At 38.8% G+C, this 27,509-nt stretch overlaps 1 protein-coding gene and 1 pseudogene across 1 annotated transcript; one reads left to right on the top strand and one right to left on the bottom strand.

Moving 5' to 3' along the window:
• Positions 1-6,346: 6,346 nt before the first annotated feature.
• Positions 6,347-26,757, bottom strand: LOC102659657 (1-aminocyclopropane-1-carboxylate oxidase homolog 3-like; annotated as a pseudogene).
• Positions 12,432-15,498, top strand: LOC100782169 (receptor-like protein 7). Its single transcript, XM_041004920.1, has one exon. The coding sequence runs from the start codon at positions 12,465-12,467 to the stop codon at positions 15,255-15,257; it is 2,793 nt and encodes a 930-aa protein (XP_040860854.1). The 5' UTR covers positions 12,432-12,464; the 3' UTR covers positions 15,258-15,498.
• Positions 26,758-27,509: the final 752 nt, after the last annotated feature.

Here is a 27,509-nt window from a genome sequence, read left to right as displayed (position 1 = left end):
GTAGAAATTTCCTTTGCCTTGGAGCCATGGGGAAGGGTCCGAGGATATCCATTCCAAAAATAGGGAATGACTAAGGGAAAACAATAAGATGTAGTTCTTCGATTGACCGATGTATCAAATTCCCATGTTTTTTGCATTGGAGGCATTTCTTCACAAAGCTTGAACAATCTGTCCTCAACGTTGGCCAATAGTGCCCAATCCTCATAACTCTTGTGGCCATTATTCTCTTTCTAGAATGCATATTGCAAACTCCTTCATGTAGTTCTCGAAGCACGTAGTTAGTTTGGTCTTGGTCAAGATATTTGAGCAGAGGTGAGGAGAATCCTCTCCTATATAATTCGTTGGCCACTAAGGTATACTTGACAACTTGCATTCTTAATTTTCTGGCTTTTCCCTTATCTGTTGCGAGTGTCTCATGTTTCAAGTACATGACTATCTCATTTTTCCATCCCAAAGGGCCTTCTTCCACTTGCAGACACTTTTTTCTCGAGATGATGGGTTTGGGAATTGAATGGAGTGTGAAAGTTTTCAATTGTCCATGTTTAGGTGAAGTTTCCAGTCGGGCAAACTCATTAGCCTTGTCATTTACTTTTTAACTTACAAGAATCACTTGAACTACCTGAAACTCTTCCTTGAGTCTTTCAAACATGTGGTAGTACTTCAGGAGTTGGGGTTTCGAATTTGAAACACCTTTTTATCTGTTCGGCGGCAACTTTGGAATTGCTTCAACATCAAACTCTTTGAGCATCAACCTCTTTGGCAAGTTTTAGTCCTAGCAAGAAGGACTCATATTCGATCTGATTGGACGTGGCCTTGAAGTTGAAACATAAAGATTGGGCTAGGGCTATGCCATTGAGTCCTTATAAGATCACCCCAGCTCCAGTTCTATGCCGGTTGGAGGAACTGTCCACGTGCACCGTCCACCATTCTTGTTCCAAATGTGATTATGGAAGGTGAAGTTTGTTGACGAAGTCGGCCAGTACCTAGGCCCGGATAGTCCCTCTTGGCTTGTAAACAATCTCATATTCTGAGAGTTCAATAGACCATGTCATCATATGACCTGTTAGCTCAGGAGACGATGAGCAACATTTACAAGTACGAGGGTTACCTTTTCTATCATCTAGTACCTTGTTTCTGGATATTGTAGCACTCGGCTCACAAAATATATTGGCGTCAACTCACTCCTTTCTTCCTATACTGGTATTGTGCTAGTGTCCTCACCCTAGATTGAAAGGTAGATAATCATTTTTTTTGTTGGTGTTAGGCTTCGACAAGACGGGCGGTGTTGCCAATGTTACTTTCAGGTGCCGAAAATTTTTTTCACACTCATCGTCCCAAACAAAGTTATTGGTTTTCTTAAGGAGGTTCATGATTGGTATGACCCTGTTAGCAATTCTTGGCAAAAATCTTGACTAAGAGGCTATCCAGCCGGCTAGCCTTTGAGCTTTTTTCACATTTTGGGGACTTTTAATCTCCAAAATGTCTTGGCACTTGTCCGAGTTAGCACATATTCCTTGATGAGTTAACATGAAACCCAAAAACTTCCCTCCTTGTACCTGTTTGAACTCTAGGACAGTCCCGAACTTTATCGGAAAGTGTACCGATTCGTTAAGGTAATAATAAAACGGTAAGAAATCGAGTATCGAACTCAGGGAAATTGTTTCATTCGGTGAAGTTTCATTCAGCAAGCCGACATTGAGATAAAGCCATGTAAACAGAATTAAACCAAAGATGTATATGCTGTAAATCTAAAATAATTACAAATACACTTATCAAAACGGGAGAGAAAACAGATGATTAAAACGTTGGGTCCTTCTACTGAACTCTTGATGTAATTAAAAGATTTTTCTCTATTTAATGTTATTTCTGTGTTCTATGCTGAGGACTAAAATACCAAACACCGATTCCTCGCGTGAATGGGCTAATTCAAATTAAACCTCATTCTTGGATGTCTCGTTGAACTTAGCCTAACCGAACAACATTACAATCACAACATATCAAAAACTAAAACCCTGCACTCTATGTCTAGCAATGCAGTTATCTTGCCCTGCTCTATCCAATTCTAAGGATTAATACATTTTCCAATGCTAAAAATCCTAACTTTACACACCAATGGGTGATCAGACCAAAAGCATGCAATAATTAAGTGCAGATAGAAGCAATGAACACATAAAACAACTTTAAATAAATAGTTATGAATTTTCATCAAGTTTCAGCAGAATTTCCCAATAGAGATACTTAGCCTTCCATCGCAAGGCAGCACCTTTCAACTACAAGATGAGGGTTTAAGAAGAAAATAACAGATTACACAGTGGTGGGGATGTCTCCTCCACCTCTAGGAACCTAGAAATTACTCCTAAACCTAAGATCCTCTTGAAAGCTGAGGTTTTTGGTTTCCTTGCTCTGTTTTGTGCCTCTGTTATGCTCTCTACACTCTGAATTAGCCTAATCCTAGACGATCGCTTGATTTTTCCAACTTCAGCCTTAAAAAGGGCTTTCTGTCCTCAAAGGCTCACTTAGTGCCATTTTCGCGCTTAGCATGAGTTAGTGAAAATCCATTGAGCGAGCTGGGTGTGCTTAGCGCGAGAAGAGACAAACGCCTCACTGAGCGAGATGATGACACGCTGAGCACGCAAATGCTTCCCAGATTCTCCTCCAGATTCTCCCAACTCGCTAAGTGGGCTGAGTGCCTCGCTTAGCGCATGATTCTCGCTAAGCGCACAAGCCTCGCTTAGCAAGACACCAGTTGCTAGCCTTCACAATCTTCATCCTTTTTACTTGAAATTGAAGTTGAAACACATTAAATTCACAATGTTGGGCATTTCTACTGAACAAAATTAAACTAAACCTAAAAATATGTACAAACCTACAAAAAGAACCATAAATTGGGTATAATATAAACATTTTATAAAACTTTTCTATACAAAAGTTAGTCATAAATGACGACTAACAGTACCCCAAATGATGCACTTTTCGGGGTTTAGCCTCATGTTATACATTTTGAGTTGGTCGAAGACTTCTTCTAAATATGCAATGTGGGTTGCTAAATCATCATACTTGACCACTATGTCATCTACGTAAACTTCTAGGTTTTTTCCAAGTTTGAACTCCTTGTCCATCAAACGCTGATACGTTGCTCTAACATTTTTGAGTCTGAACGACATAACTTTGTAGTAGAAGTTTACGAACTCGGTGATAAATGTCATCCTCTCATTCATTGGGTCCATCTTTATCAGATTGCAACCAGGATATGCATCCAAAAAACTCAACAATCTATGTCTGGCTGTTCCATTGACCAGGCTGTCGATGTTTGGGAGTAGGTAAGCATATTTCGAGCATGCTTAATTCAAATTCATGTAGTCTGTACACATCCTCCACTTTCTGTTTGACTTCTTGACCATGACCAAGTAGGGAAGCTAAGTGGAATAGTCAATCTGTCTCATGAACTGGGCGACCATCATCTTGGCCACTTCCTGCCGTATTGCTCGACACCTCTCTTCCCCCATCTTTCTTTTAATTTGGGCAATGAGCTTTGCTACTTTATATATAGCTAGCTTATGATAATGAAAGTTTGGATCGATCTTGGGCATGTTTGCCGCGGACCATGCAAATAAGTCAGCGTGCCCCTGGATAACCTATTGTATTCGGTTTCGGTCGTCATTGGAAAGTTGTTTTCACATTTAAGTGACTTGTCCCTCCTTACGTCTGAGATGAAAAATGAATGTCTCCTCTATCATCTTCACTGCTTTTCATTGTTAGTTCTCAGATTGAGTTCTAGTTCCTCCAACTCTTTGGTCTCCGCCTTGGCCTCGACGTGGTGGACGACTTTTGGGGCTTCCTCCTTTGTATGAGGACATAACCTAAGGCTGACCATATAGCATTCTCTGGCCGTCCTCTGGTCGGCGTGCACGATAGTCTCGATGTCCGAAGAAAATTTCATCGTGAGGTGAAGGGTTGAAACAATTTCGCCCAGGGCATTGAGTAAGGGACAACCAGGGAGTATATTGTGCGACGTGTGAGCAAGCACTATCACGTATCATATTTTTAGCCTTTTTTGTAGTGACCCCTCATGCTCGAACACAGTGTAAAGCCAAATACACCCCTTCGTCCCTACCTGTTCTCCAAAAAAATCGAACAATGGGTCATCATGTGGAAGGATTTCAAATTCATGTATATCCATCTGATTGAAAGTGTTCCAAAGTAAGATGTAAATTGAGCTTCCTTGGTCTGCAAGGGTCTTCTTGATTATGCAGTTGGCTATCTCTACACTATAACCATAGGGGTCATCCTGCACTAGGTCAATCACCTTGAAGTGATCTGATGTGAAGGTTATGGGAGACATGTTAGGTACTCGGTGCCGGGAGACACTATTGACAGATCGAACTTGCAGTAGTTGCATTTTTTGTGATGGGTGGCCCTTCCTCCAACAAAACCTCTAACAATGGTGTTTATGACCCGCCTCGATTGGTCGAGGGGTCTTTCCTTTCTTTCCCTCGCTACTGTGGCTCCTCCGCCTTTATGAACGTCCTATATGTTCTTAGCCCTTCCCTCGGCTTGATTCTAGTTTGTACAAATTGTTAGGCCTGTATGACTGTGGCTTGTGGACGAACTCCTTTAGATGGCCAATCATTCCTTCGTCGAGTGATCGCGATTGCAGTGATACTGTCAATGTTTTGAGTAGTCAACTTTTGGCGGTGTGTTGGCTCTTTTTGGCGGTAAAAGGACTGATCCATGATATGAGATCTACTGGTGGTAAAAAGAGTGTAATGAGCATATCGTTGTTCTCGGGGTGGTCGTTCCCTCATCCCGTCATTGCAAGATTTGTTAGAGTTGGGCTTATCATTATCTTTTTTGGCCGACACGGCATCCATTAACACCCGGTTCCTATATTCGGCCAACTCCTCCATCTGCATGCACTTAGTCGCTCTCCTCCATCCTGTTTAACATATAGTTCAACAATTTTTTAAAAATCTTTGCTAGAGCCTAATTCAATTTTCCTGTCAGACTATCATTGATAGGATGAAAATTGTACATTGTGTTGTATTGCTTTGACAATATCTTATAGAACTACATGAGACCTCTAATAAGGTACTTTAGTTTGCCCATGTTAGGTGTAACAGTCTGGGTTCTAGGTTTATTAATTTGTTTTTTTTTTTGTTTTAGGGATGGTGGGATTCTAATGTGCAGTTGGGCTAAGGCAATTTCTTTTTCAGATGCAGAATGTTTAACTAACAAAGATCACAAATTGAGTGTTTGTACTTTGTACTTGTTATTAAATTCCATTGCCAGGAGCATAACATTGAGGATTTGATGGTTACAATTTGCATATATTCAATAACTAGTTGTTGTTTACAATCAAAATCGTTGTATTGAGTGTTAGTAAATTTTTCACTTTGCAAGGAATTTTTCAAGTCAATTATCTTGTGTTGCATCCAACCAATTTGTGCTTTAAGGTACCTAGCTTTGTGAGCTGAGGAAGGGGCTTTGATTAGGTCAGGATTTCATTGTCAGTTCTTGACAATTCACTTTGCAAGGAATGTGCTAATTTCATTGTCTACAGACCCACAAAATTGTAGATGATGTTGCATTGAATAAGTTGGTTTTGTAGCCTGGAATCAGTTGCCCAAGTTGCCATTCCTACAAAGATGGTTGCAATAATCTCTGGCCCCTGATTGAATCTTCATTCTACTTCCTCTACATAAACCACAGTTCTTGTGCCAATAAGGTAATTTTTTTTACCACACAAGGAACCTTACTATGCCTTTAAATGCTGCCTAAAGTGTACTTATTTCTAAATGAAGTCCATAAGAAGTTTGAGGTTCAATATACTGTTGTTTGTAGCCTTGGCATATCCAAAGCCTCTATATAGACATATTATTAATTATTAATGAATATCTACCTAATTTGGAGTACAAAGTATTCAATCATTCATTGGCTTCATACTCATAAACTATCCAAAGCCTACTTTTATCTGTTTCTATTTACAAACGTATACCTACAACCAATTTTTTTTCTAATCTATGTGTAATCTTTATTTTCTTTTTTCTTTGTTTTCTCATTCCAGTTTCAACTAACAAGCATTGTGAAAAAGACTAGATCAGAGAGTATAGAGAAAAGAAAGAATTGGGGAAAAAATAGTGTTTTATGTGAAAGAGCCTTCACAATATGAGGGGTAAACGCCAATCTGTAGTGCATCTGTTAAATATTTTGAGAATTGTCTTCAAAACAATTGAATAGATGCAAACAACTTTGTGGTGCATGCATGTAAATGTGCAATTGTGCATGATGCTTAAATTTTATTCTGAGAACAGTAGAAGATCTTCAATTAGACTTTCCTATACCATCTTTATTTCATTTACTTAAAATGAGTAAGAGCTGGATTTCCATCGAGTCCCTTATTATAAAAGTGACATTAAAGTCCTACAATAATGTTTCCCTATACATTGAGGACAATAATTCCTTGACGGGGCCATACATTCCTATTGATGGGTAATGATCATGAGTGAAAAAGAATGCAATTGACAGATACTCTTGCTTCTCTTTGGTTTACTAGCACACGGTGCTCCACACTTTTGAATTTGTCGTTGGATATATGCTGTGAAGGCATTGTAACAAGAGTCCCACGCCCGATCATACTTATAACTGCATCAGGTCTTCAAGGTGAACAACCTCTGGTCGATTGAACAATGTAGGCAAGGGAGGTCGGTAAAATGGATCCGTAACCTCGAGAAAAGGATTGGCTCTGAGGGCTGGGCACGGGGTCCCAGTCCCGAACCCGTCGGCTGTCGGTGGACTACTCGAGCTGCTTCCGTGGCGAGCAGGTCGTCGCGTGCCAGTCGGGGGACGGATTGAGTAGTTTAGTTGATTGAGAATGATATGTGAATGTTATAAACTACTTGATATCGTATTTAATTCTTATGGATAAAAGAAAAAAAAAACTTACAAGCATTGCAAACATAAACACGCACAAGGATCACGAGAGAATAAAAAATTATTGAATTGATCATTTTGATTAATAAATATTTATATAAAATGAGGTTTTCTTTTTTAACAGGGTGTGAAAAAATTATTTATTGTTAAATCTTACCTTAAAAATTCATAATTAAACATAAAAGTCATGTGATTTCTTTAAATAAAATTGTGTAACTTTACATTACCAAAAAAAAGTTTTATGTAACTTTAAATAACTTTCAATGTTAACTATTTATGTATGATGATCGTATAAAAAATAACAGAATGGACTCCTATCGAACTAAGTGTAACTGACTTGACTAATCGAAATAACTTAATATAATTCAACAATATTATATTTCTGTGTAATAACGAACCATGCAAGAGAAGATATTTTTTCTTTTAAACAAAATTGACAAGGTAGGACTCAATCTTCAGTTCTGAGGATAAGGTTGAAACTTCATTGTTCATATATAGCGATCCCATTAATCATTGAAAATTAGCACAAGATGCTCAATCCTAAATAAAATATAAATTCATAACATAATAACAAGAACAACCACATTAAAATGATGACTATGTCTAGGGTGCGAAAGTGAAACTACTTTCGCACCCTACGAAAGTTTTGCATTTCAGAAATTAAGCAATGCGAACCATCCGATCAGTGAAAAGAAAATCTAACAGTCGTTATTTTTTCCTTGCTACCGGTAGTAAATGGATGCCTCGATTTGTGTGTCTGCTATCCCCCCACGCGCGATTGAAGTTGCAAAGCATCCCTCAACTACTTTTTTGCTTTCCCCAAAAGGTATTTTCAAAACCAAATGAAACAATCTATTGAAAAACCATAGCCCCCTCTTGAAAAATCACAGCTGGTTTTGTCTTCTTGGTGCACAAATTCCATCCTAGAAGATCCGATTTTTGAACCAAAGCACTTGGGTTCTCATCATTTGGCATCAGAGGTCAGTTCTAGGGTTGGAATTGAGTTACCTTTTTCTCCATTATATTAATCAATTCTGTTCATACTCTGCTGTTGACACAACCCTAATTTGTGTTTGATAAAATTTGGGTTGTTCAATTTGGTTGTTTGCTTTCTTCAAATTGTTGTTGTTTTCATACTCTGCAGCATATTTGTTGTTGGTGTTGATTTCTGTTTATTGTTAAACATGAGCTTGTGTTGTCGGGAATGGTAATGTAGTGAATCTGTTGCTGCAACTTAAATGTTTGATTGCAAGGTTACAAATTTCGTTATTAGAAGCAGTTTGTGTTATAAAAGAAAAAAAAATTGCACAACTTGTGGCTGTTGTTTATTAAATTCAGTAGAAAAAAAAAGAGAAGAAAAAATAAACATAGAGTACAGCAGCTGTAGTCATTAAATTTCCTTGCACCCAACTTGTTTGATAAAATTCCTAAGTGTCAAGTGTGTTCTCTATTTGTTGTTTTCCATATAATTTGTTCTTACAGGTAGTGAAATTGTTATTTGCTACTTCCCTTTTGTTGGTGTTCAAAATTTTGTGTCAAGCCTTGTGATTGTTACTCTTGAAAGTTATTCTTGATCATAGATTGTTGATTGTTGTAAGAAGCTTAAGTTATAGAACGAGTGGAAAAAGGCTAGAGAGTACATTTGCTGAAAAGCCTAATTGTGTCAAACACTTGAGTGAAACACTTTGGTGAGGTTTTCTTATTTCAGATTCTGTTCATGGCTGAGAGAAAGGGACCTCCATCCCCTACTAGAGATCATAGGATGTTGTTAGATGCCTTAAGTCAAAGGATGAACCAAGTTTTGAGGGAGCATACGGAGGGAATGTATGAAAGGCTTGAGAGTTTAGAAAACCAAAATCTGAATTGGGAAAATGAGCAACATGGAGATAGGGATAGACATGAGTTTGGTATTTGTTTTTTGTGTTTGTGATGCCAAAAAATTGATCTGCGAATATTAGACAAATATCTGCAAATATTACATAAACAACCGTTGAGTAGTCCATTTTGTTGTTTGGTTGTTATTTTGTAGTAATGTTTGTTTTGCAGTTTGGGTTGCCTGAATGTTGTACCGTTTTGAGTTTTGTTGTTATATTATGTGTTGTAGTTTTGAAGATGCAAATAACCAAGGAAAAATTGTATAAAGTTGTTAGATGTGAATATTTTGATGGGATGAACAATTATCTGTCAATTTAGTGTTGTTGTCAGTGTCTCTGTGTAGTGGTGCCATGGAAAGGAGTTCGTTATCGTACACCTCCGAGGCCTGAAGTCACGTGTTTTGTCTGTGTAACATAGAGGCTCCACTAGTCACATCGTGGACTGAGGAAAATCCAGGGAGGCGTTTTTATGGTTGTGGTCTATACAAGGTAAGAAATATTAATTTGGTGCATATGAAAAAAAAAGAATTCGGTAGGGATTGATTTATGTGTTAATTGTTGATTGTTATTGGTTATGTTGGGCATGTAGGATACAGGTAGGAAAGGGTGTAATTTTTTTCAGTGGCATGATCCAGTTGGCAACAATCGTCAAAAGAAAATCATTGTAGGGTTGATGAAGGAGGTTGATGAATTGAAGTTGAGGGAAAAGGATTTGCAAGCCATGATTAGTGACATGAAGATGAAGGAAAAATGTTTATGGATTGTATTGGTTGTTTGTTGGGTCTGTATTTGCTTCTTATTGTGTTTATTATGTAGCAAAGGAGTGTAATTTGATAATGTAGGAGGGGGGGAATGTAATTAGGCAAATGGTTTTTGGTAGCTTAAGTTGTGGAATTAGGCAAATTGTTGTAATGTGCACTGTAATTGTGAAATTGTTGAATTGTGTAATTGTAGCTTAAGCATTTTATGAACCACTTCAGGCATGTACAATTGAAGTTGTCCATTTCGCATAATACATAATATCTGTACATAGTAATGAATGAAATGAAGTTTTTAATAAAAACATATTTTGTTAAATTATAATTTTTATACATAGTAAAATTGTTTACTTATACCAATAATGAATAAGAAATCATTATAATTGTGACATTTTTGTATATAATTATTACAAAAAGCTTATATGGTATTTAGATAGTCAGGTAGCATAAATAAATTTATGTGTTGTAGAGTTGCGAAAGTTGGTAATAAGGGGAAGTTCAAAAAAGTTTAATAACATGGCTGATATAACAAAATTGGAACTGGTGCGTAGGGCCGAAGAATGCAAAGAAAGGCAACGGGCCCAACGATTGAAAAGAAACCCAATGTGCAAATAGCAAAATGCAAATAGCAAGGTGCTGAGTACGGCCCAAGGAATGCAAACAAAGCCGACAAATGCAAAGAAAGCCAATGGGCCCAATTCGTCAAAAGAAACCAAAGTTGCAAATAGCAAATATTGATAATATATGTAGTGTTCAACGTGAAATATGGAAATTGTTCAGCAAATTAAAAAATATAGACAACTTAAAATGACATAAAAATAATTTAACGATCCCAAATAATTTTGCGGCGGATCACCATTTTCCATATTTTATCGTAGACCCTGCAATAGAAGGAGAGCTCATCACCGTGTGACAAATCACTATCCCTGAGGAATTCATACCATGGTTGTAAAACATATCTGTTCATTCCATGAAGGACCTCAACATTCCACTGTAATGGAGGTCCAACTCTTCTGAGGATGGTCATGTATTAACCGCAGGCATTTACATGTGGCATGACACAATTTGGAAGTCTCTGCATGGCAAAAAAAATACTGTCATATATAAGCATCAATTTGCATAAGGAACTTGGAAGAGGTTGTTATGGTTACCAGGGGTCGCGGTGCACCATGCATTGACTGGGAAATTTCAATTGTCCAAACATACTCTCTTGAGAACAAGAGTGGCCTCCCGCAACTTTGGTGCTGTAGATCGGGGGTGAAAAAAATGTCAAAAGTGTATTTGTTTTCCATTGCCATGAATGTAATGCTGACCGATTCATAAATTTGCAAATCTTTTCTTAAGTGGTTTAGTCCATCGACAAAGTAGACTTTGTTGTGAAGCTGTCTAACTCTGATATAAAACGGTGTTCCAAGATATGTCAAGCGGACAAAGCTAGGGTATACTTGCCCCGGAAGCTCCACAAACCTCGCCCTTCTTTAGTCCTCTGTTCCAATCGTGCTCAACGCTCTGCTTCGATGGTTTTACCACGACAAAGACAATGCTCTATTGCTCTACTCAATGGTACTGAATGCTGCTTCAATCCCTAGGCCTAGAGGGTATGCTGGGCTAACCTTCAATGGCGAAACAGGGAGACCTCAAACACAACTCCGCGCCTCCTGAGCTTGAATCGCAAAATCGTGACCTATAGTATTGTATGCTCGAAAAACCAGACACATAGCTATGGTAGTGTATGTCGGGGAAAGCAGAATAGTAGTCGGGGAAAGCGCGTGGGGGGATAGCAGACACACAAATCGAGGCATCCATTTACTACCGGTATCAAGGAAAAAATAACGACCGTTAGATTTGCTTTTCACTGATCGAACGGTTCACATTGCTTAATTTCCGAAATGCAAAACTTTCGTAGGGTGCGAAAGTACTTTCACTTTCGCACCCTAGACATCGTCTAAAATGATGATGCAAGGGATCCATTAACAGCACCATATCTTTAGGAACGAGTGCAAAAAATGCTCGCTTGAATTTGTGACCAACAAGGATCCCAATTTTGCAAATGGTTTTGTGGTATTCGGGTTATCTTCCGTTACCAGCTCGACATAAGATCCTTTAGATAAATTTAAATTCACCTGGTCATAGTTGTTCTTAGTTGATTCATATAAAATTCTGGAAATTTCTTAGTTTAATTCATTTGATTCTATTTTAGTTTGTGCTTAAGAGTTTTATGATAGTTGATTTAAAGATCTTGATGAAGTGGAAAATTCTGATTAAAAGCAAAAACATCAAGTGTTGATAAATTTAAAATTCATGGCATTCTTAGTGTTCTTGAAGTGTTCTTTAAGTTCTGGAATAGTCCTATGTGGTCTGTGCAAACGTTAAATTTTTTTAAGGAACCAATGCAATGTTAAAGGAGGGAGATGAGGGCATTTCTAGTAAAAAAATCATTAAAACTCATGTGCCAATCACATGACCAAACACGTATTGGACGGTACGCATATATTTCTAAAATTGAAGTTAAACTAAAATCTAAGGCAAAGACTAGAAATAGACCCGAACCTATAGTTTTCTTATCCAAAAATGCACGATACTGTCTCTGATTATCATTTTTACGACTATATATGTATTTTTTAAAATAAAGGTCAATGCACGTGACTAGATATTTTTGCAAAAGCAGTTGATTAATTGGCTAACATCCTTAGTTTTCTTACCATAAATGCACGGCAGTGATGACACTGTATATTACTATCATTTTCATTTTAATAATGGTCAATGCACGCGGTTTCAGTGATGACACTGCAAGTTATTTCGATTAGATATTTTTGAATAAACAGTCGATTAATTGAGTATAAAAATCACTCGGTGCATCTTACTTTTTATGTGAACATTTTCAGCTTATAAAAAAGATACAATGGGGTTTCAGTGGTTTTTTGCTCTGTCAATACAGTTTCTGATGCTTTGTTTACTGTTTTCATTCACTGTTACTAATTGTCTTCTTTCAGTTCCTCCTACAAGATGCCATGAAGATGAAAGCCACGCCTTGTTGCAATTTAAGGAAAGGTTTGTTATTAGTAAGTCTACTTCTTATAATCCTTTCAGTTATCCTAAAATTGCATCTTGGAATGCAACCACAGATTGCTGCTCATGGGATGGCATTCAATGTGATGAGCACACAGGTCATGTCATTACCATTGATCTTAGTAGCAGTCAAATCTTTGGTATATTGGATGCTAATAGCAGCCTCTTTCACCTCAAACACCTTCAAAGCCTTGATCTTGCTGATAATGACTTCAACTACTCTCAAATCCCATTTAGGATTGGTGAGCTTTCACAGTTAAGGTATCTGAACCTTTCTGAAGCTAATTTTTCAGGTGAAATCCCAGAACAAGTCTCACATTTATCCAAGTTACTGTCTCTTGATCTAAGTAGGGCATTTTATAGTTCTCCAGATACAGGAAATCTTTTGAGTTTCAAAATATCCACTCTAAGAAGCTTAATTCAAAACTCAACTAATCTTGAAAATCTTCATCTTAGTTATGTGACCATTTCCTCATCTGTACCTGATATTCTTACAAATATTACATCTTTGCAACAACTCTCTCTTTACCATTGTGAACTATATGGGGAATTTCCATCTGAAATATTCCACCTTCCAAACTTGAGATATCTAAATTTGGGGCATAACCAAAACCTCACTGGTAAATTTCCTGATTTTCATTCAAGTGCACAAATTGCCAGGTTAGAACTTGCTTCCACAAGTTTCTATGGTACCCTACCTGCATCCATAGGAAATCTCAAGTCTTTGAATTGGTTATCAATTTCACGATGCAATTTTTCAGGGTCTATTCCTTCTTCATTTAGAAACCTCACACAGCTTATGTTTCTGGATATTATGCACAACAAACTAAAGGGTCATCTTTCTTCATTCTTGGCAAATCTTACTAAGTTACAAACCCTGAGAGTTGGTTTTAATGAATTTACAACTGACACCATCTCATGGATTTGTAAGCTGTCGGGAGTAAATGATTTGAGCCTAGACTTTGTAAATATTAGCAATGAGATTCCATTTTGTTTTGCAAATCTCACCCACCTATCTGTATTATCCCTATCTCACAGCAATTTAAGTGGACATATTCCATCTTGGATAATGAACCTAACTAATTTAGCTTACATGGATCTTCGAGGAAATAATCTTCAGGGTGAAATTCCAAACTCTCTCTTCGAACTTGAGAACCTGGAAATCTTTTCTGTGATTGGTAATCTATTGGAGGGAGAATTAGAGGTGGATAAGTTTCTAAAGCACAAAATGCTAGTTTCAGTTGAATTATGTTTCAATAAATTGTCATTATTAGTTAATGGAAAAAATCCATCCAATGCAAGCCTTTCTCGAATTCAAGGGTTAGGTTTGGCTTCATGCAATTTGAAGGAGTTTCCACATTTTCTCCAGGACATGCCTGAGCTGTCATATCTTTACATGCCAAACAATAATGTCAATTCATTCCCCAGTTGGATGTGGGGAAAAACAAGTCTTCGGGGCTTAATTGTTTCCCACAACTCATTGATAGGAAAAATATCCCCACTGATATGCAATTTGAAATCTCTTATGCATCTTGATTTATCATTTAACAACTTAAGCGGCATGATTCCCTCATGTTTGGGAAGTTCTATTCAATCTCTGCAAACTTTGCGGCTAAAAGGAAACAAATTGATTGGCCCCATTCCTCAAACATATATGATAGCTGATCTGAGAATGATAGATTTAAGCAATAACAATTTGAGCGATCAATTGCCAAGAGCACTGGTAAACTGTACAATGCTAGAGTATATTGATGTAAGTCATAACCAAATTAAAGATTCATTTCCTTTTTGGTTGGGATCTCTTCCGGAGCTGAAAGTTGTTGCTCTAAGTGATAATCATTTGTATGGATCTATACGGTGTCCTACAACTTGTACATTTCCCAAACTGCACATCATAGATCTTTCTCACAATCAGTTCTCTGGAAGTTTGCCTTCAAAAACAATCCAGAATTGGAAATCCATGAAAGTTTCCCGCAAGAGTCAATTACAGTATGAGTATTATATGGCGTATAAGTTGTTGGGGAGGTTCAGTTGGCAGGATGATCAATATAGCTATTCATTTACAATGTGTAACAAAGGGATGGTAATGGTTTATGAAAAGCTCCAACAGTTTTACAATCTGATAGCGATTGATCTTTCAAGTAATAAATTCTGTGGGGAGATTCCAGATGTTATGGGAGACTTAACAGGCCTTGTTTTGCTCAACCTGTCAAATAACATGCTTGGTGGCAGCATTCCTTCTTCCTTGGGGAAGCTTTCAAACCTTCAAGCATTGGACCTATCTCTCAACAGTTTATCAGGGAAGATTCCTCAACAATTGGAAGAACTAACCTTTCTTTCTTACTTTAATGTGTCCTTTAACAATCTCTCAGGTCCAATACCACAAAATAAGCAGTTTGCTACATTTGAGGGCAGTTCATTTGAGGGTAATCAAGGGTTATGTGGGAATCAATTATTGAAGAAATGTGAGGATGATGGAGGGTCACCATTTGCTCCACCTTCTGCCTCTGATAATAATGATCAAGACTCAGGATTTTTGGCTGATTTTGACTGGAAAGTGGTTCTGATTGGGTTTGGGGGTGGACTTCTTGCGGGAGTGGCATTGGAAAGCTATTTCAGTCATTAGATATTGCATAGCTGGTTTGTTGAGTTGGAAACAGTAAATTTGTCTTGAGGAGCTCTCTTTCCCTTGTATTTGTGTTTTTCATTGTAGTACTTTTCCTTTTCAGTTATTATAATTGTATTTAGCTAGCAAGAGTGCGTCTAGTGCTTTATGCAGTTTAGCTGTTGTCTTGTTTTTTTTCTTTTTCTTTTTCCATTGACAATATTGTACCAATATTATATTACAAAGATAAAAATTACTTCAAGACTTAAGCAGAACTTATACATCGTGCACCAAAATTAATAACAAATTAAATTGTAGCTTATTAGAATTTTGCATGCAATTGTTGAAATACAAATATATAATTACAATTAACCGGAAATGTGACACTCTCTACCCCTCACATATATGTACTAATAATAAAAGAAATAAGAAATCAAATTTAATTAAAATTTTTAAAACTTATATAAATACAAGTCTTTTAAAAGGATAAAAGGTTCATATTCACTTTTATAATATCATAATAAAACTTGTCCAAATAAATAATAAATCATCTCGGCTCAAAACAATATCATCCGAGACTTCATGCAATTAATATATAAACTTATACCCTAATGTCACATCTTATCATAGCATTGTGTTCTCATGTCCTCTAGCATGAGGTTCTTCATAGTCATCCACCTAATCATCTGCTCCCACGAACACAAGGTTCGAGATCATCACAAGATTCAAACACAAATAGCACACAAGGAGTGAGTTATCACATTCCTAACTAATGGAGAGAAACAAGACATCATGTAGGTATAAATATCATATAAACAAAATAAAACTTACTTAAACAAAACTCACGTCATTTCACCATTTTGTCGCCCAATATCACATCACAACACGTCTAATTCATTTTCACAACATTCACGTACTCAAGGATCAAAACAGAACATTCACGTACACAAGTGTTATACAACATATACACTAAGACTCAATCCTATATGCAATGTGATACCATGTCAGTGAAAAACCTCGTCGGGCACCTAGGAGTACATGACAAAACAAATCACACACTAGCAAGTCAGGTCACTCTCACTAGGTAAAATCATAGGGAGATCAGTCAGGGTCACGCTGTTTTGCGAGAATGCTCCAACCATATGGGATCAACATAGGCTTAAAGGAGCACTCAAACCGAGTGTATTTACCCCCAAGGCCTACACTCCGAAGAGTCCATCAGGACCTCTTCCTCCTGATTAAAGTCTAACCCAGAAAACATTTTTGCACACAGATTCTATTTATGAACTGTACAAAACACACGACTCCTCAATTGTTCTCAAAATAATTTTAACTCGTCGTCTTTGAAGGGTCTTAGCATTAACTCGTCGCCCTTAAAGGGTCTTAACATTAACTCGTCGCCCTTAAAGGGTCTTAATATTAACTCGTCACACTTAAAGGGTCTTAGCATTAACTCGTCGCCCTTAAAGGGACTTAACATTAACTCATCGCCCTTAAAGGGTCTTATAGTCGTGTGATTGTACAATTTATAGTTCACAACTCAATGCACACAATATCTCAATGTACATATATATCTCAATCACATACAAACTCAATTTATCACATACACTTAATCTCAATCAAAATAGTATAATATCAATTTAACACGTTATCACACCTCCTGAATCATATACACTTTACCTATGAACTATGCAATACACACAACCATTCAATTATTTTCAAAATCATTTTAACTCGTCGGGTTCCCACAGTGGATCCCATCACAATACTTGTCTCCCTTAAAGGGTCTTACAATTGTGTGATTGCATAGTTCATAGCTCACAACTCAATACACACATCTCAATACACATTTATTTCACCATTCATCACAGGTTCAATTTATCACATATTCACAATTTGAATCACCATTTCATAATCTCAATATAACAATTTATACAAAAGATTTATCACAATATGGGGAGTAAAACCCCTCAAATAATTTCACACAATTATATAAAAATCAATTAATCAAAATCATAGCTATATATAAAAGAAAGAAAACACCAAGAGCACTCTATTTTATCAACCAATTTGCATCATGATATCAATATTGTATTTATAATCATAAAGAAAAAATTATAATTCAATAAACATTCCAAAATAAACCCCAATTTAATCCTCTAAGGATCCCTACACATGTTCATTCTAACCCCCAATTGTGATAAACTCATCCGTTACCTCTAACCAGGCTCATGTATGTTCCGACAGCGATAGCGGAATCTCTAACAATTTCTTGAGATTCCTCAAGTTTTTCCTCTGGTTGCATAGGGTTCTCAAACGTGAAGAAGAAGGGATTGAAGCCTTCATTTTGTACTGCTTCGTCCAGTTCATCTTTCTCCCTCCGCAGATATTATTTTAAAATTCCCAACGATGAAGATGTGCCGAAATAAATAGCGAACCACATATCAAAATTTCAAGACAATCCAACGGTTACCAAATCCGAGATCGTAGTTTTACTGAGACAGTTTTGAGTTTCTGCGGGAAAAGAAAAAGTTGTGATAAAAAGGAACTTTCTCTCAGTTATGACATGTTTCTGTAATTCTCAACGGTGATAATGCTCAGAATTGAGTTCTGAACCTGGTGCTTAAATTTCACGACGATTCAACGATGAATAAGTCCAAGATCGTTGTTTTTCTAAGACAAGTTTAGTGATCTGCGGAAAAAAAAAGGTTTTGGGAAGAGGAGAAGGAAAAACTAAATTGAGATAAACAAAAGACGTAAAAACTATCGTTGACCTAACATGTCCCTATTTATAACTAGGGTACTCACAATCTATCATTTACTCTATTTATTTATTTATAAATAACAATCCTTTTAAATTAGTTTACAAAAAATGAGATGTTACAGAAAACACAACCCAGAGTAATGTTCTGCAGTAATGTTCTGCAATTGAATGGATGTGTGTAAGACAAAACCTATTCCTTCTATCTGTCAAGTGATTCATGTTATGTTGGAGTTGCTATTAAGTTAGAAATTTGCTTGAACACTTTGTCTGAATGTTTTTATTTGCAACTGATTTAACTTTGGGTCTACAAGACATGGCATTTGGTTGGTCATGAACCTTAAGATGTTATCCTTTAATTAAGCCCCGTAATGCAATACTTACCTGATGTCCTCATCATTACTTCTTCGTTGTTATCTAGTGCAAAGCTCTGAATCATTGTGAATAAATTCAAGTAAATGAGACATCATCACGTTAGCGTGCACGTACAAAGTTATCATCTTCCTTTTTCTTAAAAGAAAATGTTTTTCTAATCTCTTGGTCCAACCTGAAATTAGTCGTCTAAATTTTGTGTTTGCTGATTCCTGCATAGTGCATTTTTGGTGGTATTTGGGGTTCCATACTTGCACTTCATGGCACCTAATGAGTTTAGTTTTGTATCTCGGGTTGGCCAAGTGCAGGGGTTTAGTCTGCTTAACTTGTGTGTTCAAGATGATTAATGGGATACTAGTAGTCTATGTTGTTTCACAAATTTTTTGTTAAGTCACCTATGAGAAATTAGTTCGTTCTTTATGGGGGGAAATTTCTTGATTTGGACGGTGCTGACAGATAATGAACATTCTTTGATAATGTAGAAGAAACTTCCCTACTTGGCTTCTTTTTTCATTAACTCGCATGATTATTTATAAAAGCACATGATATGTTTCCATAGTTAATACAAACAATAATCCATACCCCTTCAGTCCCTATGCTTCTTTTTAAAATACATTTTTAATAATGGGCCTTCAGTCTCTGGGTCCCTAACATAATACCCCAACAACATTTTTTTCTTCCAATTTTTAGAATGTCTTCACAAAACAATTTATCAGATGCAATTCTTTTAGCGTTACCTATTTATGTAGATTATCGTATAAAAATAACAGATTAATGAAATCTTATTGAACTAACTGTAACTAACTTGACTAATTGAAATAACTTATATAATTCAACAATATAATATTTCTCTGTATAATAACGAACCATGCAAGAGAAGATATTTGTTCTTTTAAATCAAAATTGAGAAGGTAGGACTCAATCTTCAGTTCTGAGGATAAGGTTGAAACTTCATTGTTAATTTATAACGATCCTATTAATCATTGCAAATTAGCTCTAGATGCTTATCCTAAATAAAATATAAATTCATAACATAATAACAAGAACAACCACATTAAAAAGATGATGCAAGGGGTCCATTAAAAGCATCATAGTGAAGTAGTTTGCTTGCTCTAAGTCAGATGAGATTTAACTAGGAGTTACTTCAGCCATAAATATCTGTCATGCCATTGCTCTGGGTTAAAAAACCAGTTTGACAAATTTTAGGGGCTTGAAAGTTAAGCATGTGACTAAATCCATCTGTGCATAATGGAATTAACTGAAAAAAGAAAAACATGAAAGTAAAAACAAAGAAGTGAATGTACAAAGTTTAAGGCAAGATAGATATAGCACACTTTTCACCTGATGTGATTGTGTTACTCATCTTGTGTAATGCAGCAAATTGACATTGATGTTGTATGCTAATCAAGATACAAAATTAGATGAAATTATGTGTGCTCTCTTACCTGCAGGAGATCTCCAATGTTTACTACTGGTGCTCCAGGTATAGGGGGCACATCAATCGATTAATTCTGAACCAAAACTTGTACGCCACCAATATAATCTTGAAGCAAAATTGTGAGGAAATCAGGATCTGTGTGGCTCCTGGTTCCCATAGTTAGTTCAGGCTCAAGACATGATGGATGGTAGTGACAGAAAATTAAGTGTCCTTTTCCACAATCTATGTCTTTAAGATGGTCAAACATGAGTCCAAGCGCTTCTGATAACAACTCAAATGAAAAGTTCCCCAATACTTGACCTTGCCTTGAGAATTCCATAATTACATCCCTGAAAATTTGATGAACTCACATAATTATTATACAGTATGAGTGGACAATTACCCATTCCACCAAATGTTATGCCCAAATAATTGTAGTTCATTAATAACTCAACAATACCACATTCCTCCAGGTAATAGATGTTTACTAAAGTAAAAATTTGTATTCGTTGCAACATACTGCTTACTTTCTGTTATGGAAAATTATTAATTTCACCCATCTTCAAGTGACTCCAGATCACAAAAGCATGAGCAAACTTCCAACAAAATCTAGTCTTAGTCAATCTCTTTTCCAAGGAATCTTATGAAGAAGTCCCCTAATCCTTTTACTTTCTCTAATGTTACCCTACCTCAGAAGTCCACACTTGACATTTGAACTTGATATGGAAAGTGAAAGAGAGGTGCAGGAAGTAACTCAGAGTTCAGATAGCAATAAGGGGGTGCAAGGAGGAAAACCGAAGAGGGCCATTCACAGGCCTGCATACCTGAAAGATTATGCGTGACCAAGCTGAGCTGGATTAGAAGAATTTGCTGAGATTGTTGTCGAGCCTCAGGGGGCAGCAATACCATTTCCGTTATGCTTGTAATCTTTTCCTTCAACAGAATCACAAAGAATCTGCTGAGATTGTTGTCGAGCCTCAAGGGGCAGCAATACCATTTCCGTTATGCTTGTAATCTTTTCCTTCAACAGAATCACAATTCTGTTAGGAATATAGCTATATATATGAACATTGTAATAACAGCAGATCAATATAAGCAATATACAAATTACCCTTCCTTTTGTTCTCTGCGTTTCTTTCTTCTTCTTTGGAGGTTCTGGGCCTCGAACCCAGCTCGTGTCTATCATTTTGGTGCTCTCGTTCACCATGTCTGATTCCTCCCATACTCTTGGTTGTGCAGTCACCCTCGAAGCAGCTATTCTCAAACTTACCCAACACCAAATGTCTCTCAGTGAATCTGTCCACAACATGACCCAGAAATTCGATGAACTCCTCCTTCGTTTACCACTTTCCCCAATTCAACCGCAACCCACACCTGTTCCTGTTGTCACCTCCCCTGTCCCTGCAACACAGCATCCTATGAAACTTGACATACCCAGGTTTGATGGCACTGACCCGTGCGGGTGGGTGTTCAAAATCAACCAATACTTTCAATATCATGCTACCCCAGAACATGAACGTCTTACCATTGTCGCCTTCTACATGGAGGGTCGAGCACTAGCTTGGTTCCAGTGGATGACCAACAATGGTCAACTGACATCGTGGCCTTCTTTCCCCCACGCCTTGCAGACTCAGTTCGCCGCCACCACTTACGAGGACCCTACGGGCTCCCTCTTCAAGCTGACTCAGATCGGCACGGTGGCTCAATACTTGTTCGACTTCGAGGACTTAGCCAATCGAATCGTCGGCCTCCCTGCTTAATTCCTCTTGAGTTGCTTCATTTTGGGACTCACACCTAAAATCCGCCGTAAGGTTCAGGCGTTGCAGCCTATGACCCTTGTGCAAGCCGCGGGTCTGGCTCGACTCCAGGAAGACAAGCTCCTAGATACGCACTCCTCTTTCCGCCACCGTGCACCGCCGGCGTTGACGATACCTATCTCACGTCCTACCCCCACTTCGGCCCTCTTACCTTCCCCACCCCCTCGCTCACCCACCCCACGACCCCAACCCACTCTGAAACGTCTCTCACCGGAGGAGATTATCTCCCGCAGGGAACGCGGGTTGTGCTTTAATTGTGACGAGAAGTACCATAGAGGTCACAGATGTGCCTCTAGGGTTTTCTTCTTGGTCGCCGAAGAGGACCCAGCTGCTGTTGAGGTTAATATAGAAGAGCTGGACCCAAGACCCGACCCAACCGAGACCCACGACCTGCTAGCGGCTCAAATCAGTTTCAACTCTTTGGCGGGTCATTTAGCCCCAGAAACGCTCCGACTGTTATGGACGATTTCCAGCCACCAGGTCATCATCCTCGTGGATGGGGGCAACACCCATAACTTCGTCCAGGAGGAATTGGTGGTTCGTTTGGGATTGACAACACAGGAAACGCGTCCTCTCAGGGTAATGGTTGGTAATGGCCAACACTTAGCTTGTAATCAATGGTGTGAGGTTGTCGCGGTCAATATTCAGGGCATCTCCTTCACCATTGATATGTATGTCTTGCCCATTGCCGGCGCGAACCTCGTCTTGGGGGTGCAGTGGCTCAAGTCTCTCGGGCCTGTCCTTACGGACTACAATTCCATGTTAATAAAGTTTTTCCATGAAGGTCAACTAGTGGAGCTGCACGGGGACACTGAGCTCACCCTGAATTTACTATCTGTACCCCAATTCCGGCGACTCCTACGCAAACCACATACGAGGGTCTATTTCCACATCACAGTGCTCGAAGACGCACCCCAGATTGGTATGTCTCCCCACCCACGTATCCAATCTTTAATTGATCATTTTCCTGCATTATTTCAGCCCCCTTCTTCACTGCCACCGGCCCGCGAAACAGACCACCACATCCACCTCCTGCCGCAAGCTGCGCCAGTCAACGTACGGCCCTATCGTTATCCACATTACCAGAAACATGAGATTGAATCGCAGGTTGAATCAATGCTCTAGAAAGGACCCTTCTTGTCTGTGCTCCTAGTTCGCAAGCAGGATGGTTCATGGCACTTTTGCATGGACTACAGAGCTTTAAATGCAATCACGGTGCGTGATCGGTTTCCGATACCCACCATTGACGAGCTCTTAGACGAATTAGGCAAAGCTTATTGGTTCTCCAAGCTCGACTTGCTTCAAGGGTATCACCAGATCAGAATGCATTCAGACGACATTGCCAAGACCGCATTCTGTACTCACCACGGGCATTATGAATTCAAGGTCATGCCCTTTGGCCTCTGCAATGCGCCTTCGTCATTTCAGGTGATCATGAACATGATTTTCCGGCCATTCCTTCGCTGATTCGTGATCGTCCTTTTCGACGACATCTTGATTTATAGTGTGACATTTGATGATCATATAGCCCATTTGGAACAAGCTTTCCAGGTCTTAGCTGAGAATCAGTTCGTCCTCAAATTGACCAAATGCTCCTTTGGTCAACCTCAGGTGGAGTATCTTGGGCATCTGGTTTCTTCGAGGGGCATAGAGCCTGTGGCTTCCAAAGTCAGTGCAATACACCATTGGCCCGTTCCAAAGTCAACTCGTGCTCTAAGGAGTTTCCTCGGACTTGCGGGATTTTATAAACGCTTCATCAGAGGCTATGCTTCCATAGCAGCACCTCTGGTGCGAGTCACCATGGTGGAACCCTTTCAGTGGACCACTGAAGCTCAGGACACATTTGTAATGTTGAAGAAAGCTTTGTCAGAGGCCCCAGTCCTCGCGTTACCTGATTTCCAAATTCCTTTCACTGTGGAAACGGATGCTTCCGGGGTAGGGATGGGTGCCATTCTATCTCAGCGTGGACATCCTATAGCTTATTTCAACAAACCATTCCCTCTGAAACTTCACCATGCTTCTACTTATGTCAGGGAATTATTTGCAGTGACCACCGCAGTCCGAAAATGGAGACAATATCTCCTCGGGCACCATTTTACAATAATCACCGATCATCGGAGTTTGAAGGAACTCCTCACTCAAGTCATCCAAACCCCCGAACAACACATGTACTTGGCAAGGCTGATGGGGTTTGATTATCAGATACAATTCCGTTCCGGCGCGAGCAACCAGGCAGCAAATGCCTTATCCAGGCTACCAGAGCACACCACTTCCTTGTTCTTGACCCTCTCAGTACCTTGTTTGACATTCAAGGACGAATTACGAGCTCAGTTGACCGAGAGTTCTGAATTCCAGGACATGGTCAAAGCCATTCAAACATCACCCTCAGCATATACTGATTACATGATTGTCAATGACTTAGTGCTCAGAAAGGGGCGAATTTGGCTCCCTCCCAAACTTGCTCTCATTCCTACATTGCTGACCGAATTCCACGCGACACCCACTGGTGGACACTTGGGTACCACCAAAAACGTGGCACGAATCATGGAGAACTTTCACTGGAATGGCTTAAGGAAGGACATTGTTGACTTTGTAGCTCAATGCATTGATTGTCAATGTGCAAAATACGAGACAAAACGCGTGGCGGGATTGCTCTGTCCCTTGCCAGTTCCTCACCGGCCATGGGAGGACCTCTCCCTTGACTTCATTGTTGGCCTTCCCCCGTATCATGGCTATACCGTTATTCTCGTTATAGTGGATCGATTTTCCAAAGGAATCCACTTAGGCATGTTGCCCACATCCCACACGGCCCATTCTGTAGCTTGTCTGTTCATGGATATCGCTGGAAAGATCCACGGTATGCCTCGGAGTCTGGTACCGGACCGTGACCCTCTCTTCGTTAGCCATTTTTGGCAGGAATTGTTCCGGTTGAGTGGTACTCAGCTACGCATGAGCTCTGCATACCATCCACAGAGTGATGGTCAAACAAAGGTGTTGAACAGAGTTATTGAGCAGTACCTCCGTTCCTTCATGCATCGCCGGCCGAGCTCATGGGTAAATTTCTCCTCTGGGTTGAATGGTCACACAATACGTCGTGGAATGCGGCCACTGGGTCCACGCCATATGAGATCACCTTCGGTCGGAAACCTTTCAACTTTCCGGAATACATTACCGGCACGTCCAAAGTGGATGCGGTGGAAGAAATGCTGGTCAATTGTGAGGAGACTTTCTTATCCATTCGAAAGAAACTCCTTAAGGCAAAGGCTCTGATGAAACATTATGCGGATACCAAGAGGAGAGACGTGGAATTTCACCCCGGAGATTGGGTCATGCTCAAATTGCGACCACACCGTCAATCTTCAGCTAAACACTTGCAGGCAACATCGGGCAAGCTATCTAAACGGTATTATGGACCGTTTCAGGTATTGCAACGTGTTGGACAGGTCGCGTATAAGTTGCAGTTACCTGAGGGTGCTAGAATTCACCCGGTGTTCCACTCCTCTGCTTTGAAGCCTTTTAAGGGTTCACCGGAGAAGACAGAACCAGTGGCCCTGCCTTCCCGCTTTGATCAGAATCAGCCCATCATTGCACCCTTAACGATTCTGGACTATCGCCAGCGTACTGATAAACAGTGGGAAGATTTGGTTCAATGGGAGGGCTTATCTCCCGATGAGACTACATAGGAGGAACTAGACCAGCTTCGCCGTGATTACCACCTTGAGAACAAGGTGTTTCTGTAAGGGCCATGGAATGATATGGAAAGTGAAAGAGAGGTGCAGGAAGTAACTCAGAGTTCAGATAGCAATAAGGGGGTGCAAGGAGGAAAACCGAAGAGGACCATTCACAGGCCTGCATACCTGAAAGATTATGCATGACAAAGCTGAGCTGGATTAGAAGAATCTGCTGAGATTGTTGTCGAGCCTCAGGGGGCAACAATACCATTTTCGTTATGCTTGTAATCTTTTCCTTCAACAGAATCACAATTCTATTAGGAATATAGCTATATATATGAACATTGTAATAACAACAGATCAATATAAGCAATATACAAATTACCCTTCCTTTTGTTCTCTGGGTTTCTTTCTTCTTCTTTGGAGGTTCTGGGCCTCGAACCCAGCTCGTGTCTATCAGAACCAGTGTCAAATTTCAAACACAATGTCACTCTCAAGTAATTTGAAGCTATAATGTCAGCATACTTTTGCTGTTTTGCACATGTCAGCCATGTAGATAAGTAGCACCCTACAAAATGCAAAAAATTAATTAATAGCCTTTGTTATACACTATTGTCACAATTTATACCATACATCGAGTCTTCTATCCATATTTTGCATAGAATCATGGAGACTCAACCAAAAGATCAAACGGAAAGAATCATAGAGATGTCTCAATCAAAAGATCAAATAAAAACAATCCCTTGTAAACAATTTTTTCTCAATCTAAGTCACATGATGTTGTATTCATACATTATGTACTTTACATTGGCATTGTGTAAATATATATGTAAACAAAGGAAGGTGTATTCTGTGCAGCAACAAAATACATTTAGTTAGCAACTGCTTCATTTCAAATCATAATACACAATCTCCTACTTTCTTAATTTTCATGACATTAGACATGTTATTTCTCAAGGAATTGCGTATGAAGGCTTCACATGTAAACAGAAATCTTCATTTTCCAATATTCATAGCTAAAACATTACCTACAAATAGGAGGCAACTCTTGAGGATCCCGAGGCTCAATACTTAGACTGATACAAATCAAAGTTGGTCCAATACTTTCACCTTCTTCTTCTCCCTAGAATAATAGTCACCCTTCACCTCTTGTGCGTGGAACTCACGCGCAGCTGCACCATCTCCTCCAACAGCTTCACCGGCATCCCATGATTCACCACCTGGAAAAAACCCACCGTATCCGCCGCCTTCCGGATTCCGACCACCATGCCGGAGAGGTCGCCGGAGATTTCGCCGGAGATGTCATTAAGATCAATGATGGGAATCCTGAACTGGGTATGGCTCCGTTCCTCGGAAACTTGACCGGCGGAGGCGACGCCTTCCGGCAGCATGGCAAAAATCCGAGGGACCTTGGTGATGCCGGCGTCGGAGGCTTTCAGTTCATGTAATGTGTAAACGATCATAGGATGTGAAAGTTGAACTTCCGGCGAGAGATTTTCCGGCGCCGGAGAGAGCCATTGTGGTTTTGTTATTTTCCTGTGCTATGGAATGTGAACACAATGGTTACTTTATTTAAGTTGGTTTTATTGGCACTACAAATAATATCCTTTTATCATTTTGTTCCAAAAATGTCAACAGTCATAGTGTCTGTGTTCGGAAATATTTTTGTGGCGAAAAGTTTTGCTAAAAAATACAGAACATGGAGCGATTTGATTAACAAAGAGTTTTTTTATCCATGGGAAAGGTTTACGACACTCATGTATGTATTCGCTCAACCAAAGGTAGGCAGAAATTAAAGGGAAAGGTAACCGAATGTAAACGTTGGTGAAGTTAGAACATGGAATTGGTATAATTAACTTATTGTTTTAAATACATTTTTATTATTAATTAAAATTGTTAAGAATCAACAAATATGTGAGATTTATTTCCTATTCACTGAGTTTCATTCGTTATTGAAATTAAAAAATATGCGAGTTTTATTCATGATATCCAATTTTTACTAACGAGTGTCAATTTTTTTTTAATAAATTTGAAATATTACTAAAAAGTATTTTAAAAAAGTATGTTAAAATTATGTTATTAGAACTCTTCAATCTGCAGTAAAAAAATAAATAATAAAATAATTCTTTAATCAAGATAATTTGTCTATGCAGGTATCATGTAAGATAACGAATAGTAAGTGTGTTCAGGTGATATTCCATTTATCATATATATATATAGAGAGTAACATCGTAA

This window comes from Glycine max, chromosome 9, assembly GCF_000004515.6.
Source record: "Glycine max cultivar Williams 82 chromosome 9, Glycine_max_v4.0, whole genome shotgun sequence".
Taxonomy (NCBI): Eukaryota; Viridiplantae; Streptophyta; class Magnoliopsida; order Fabales; family Fabaceae; genus Glycine; species Glycine max.
This window is presented reverse-complemented; position numbering and strand designations above follow the sequence as displayed.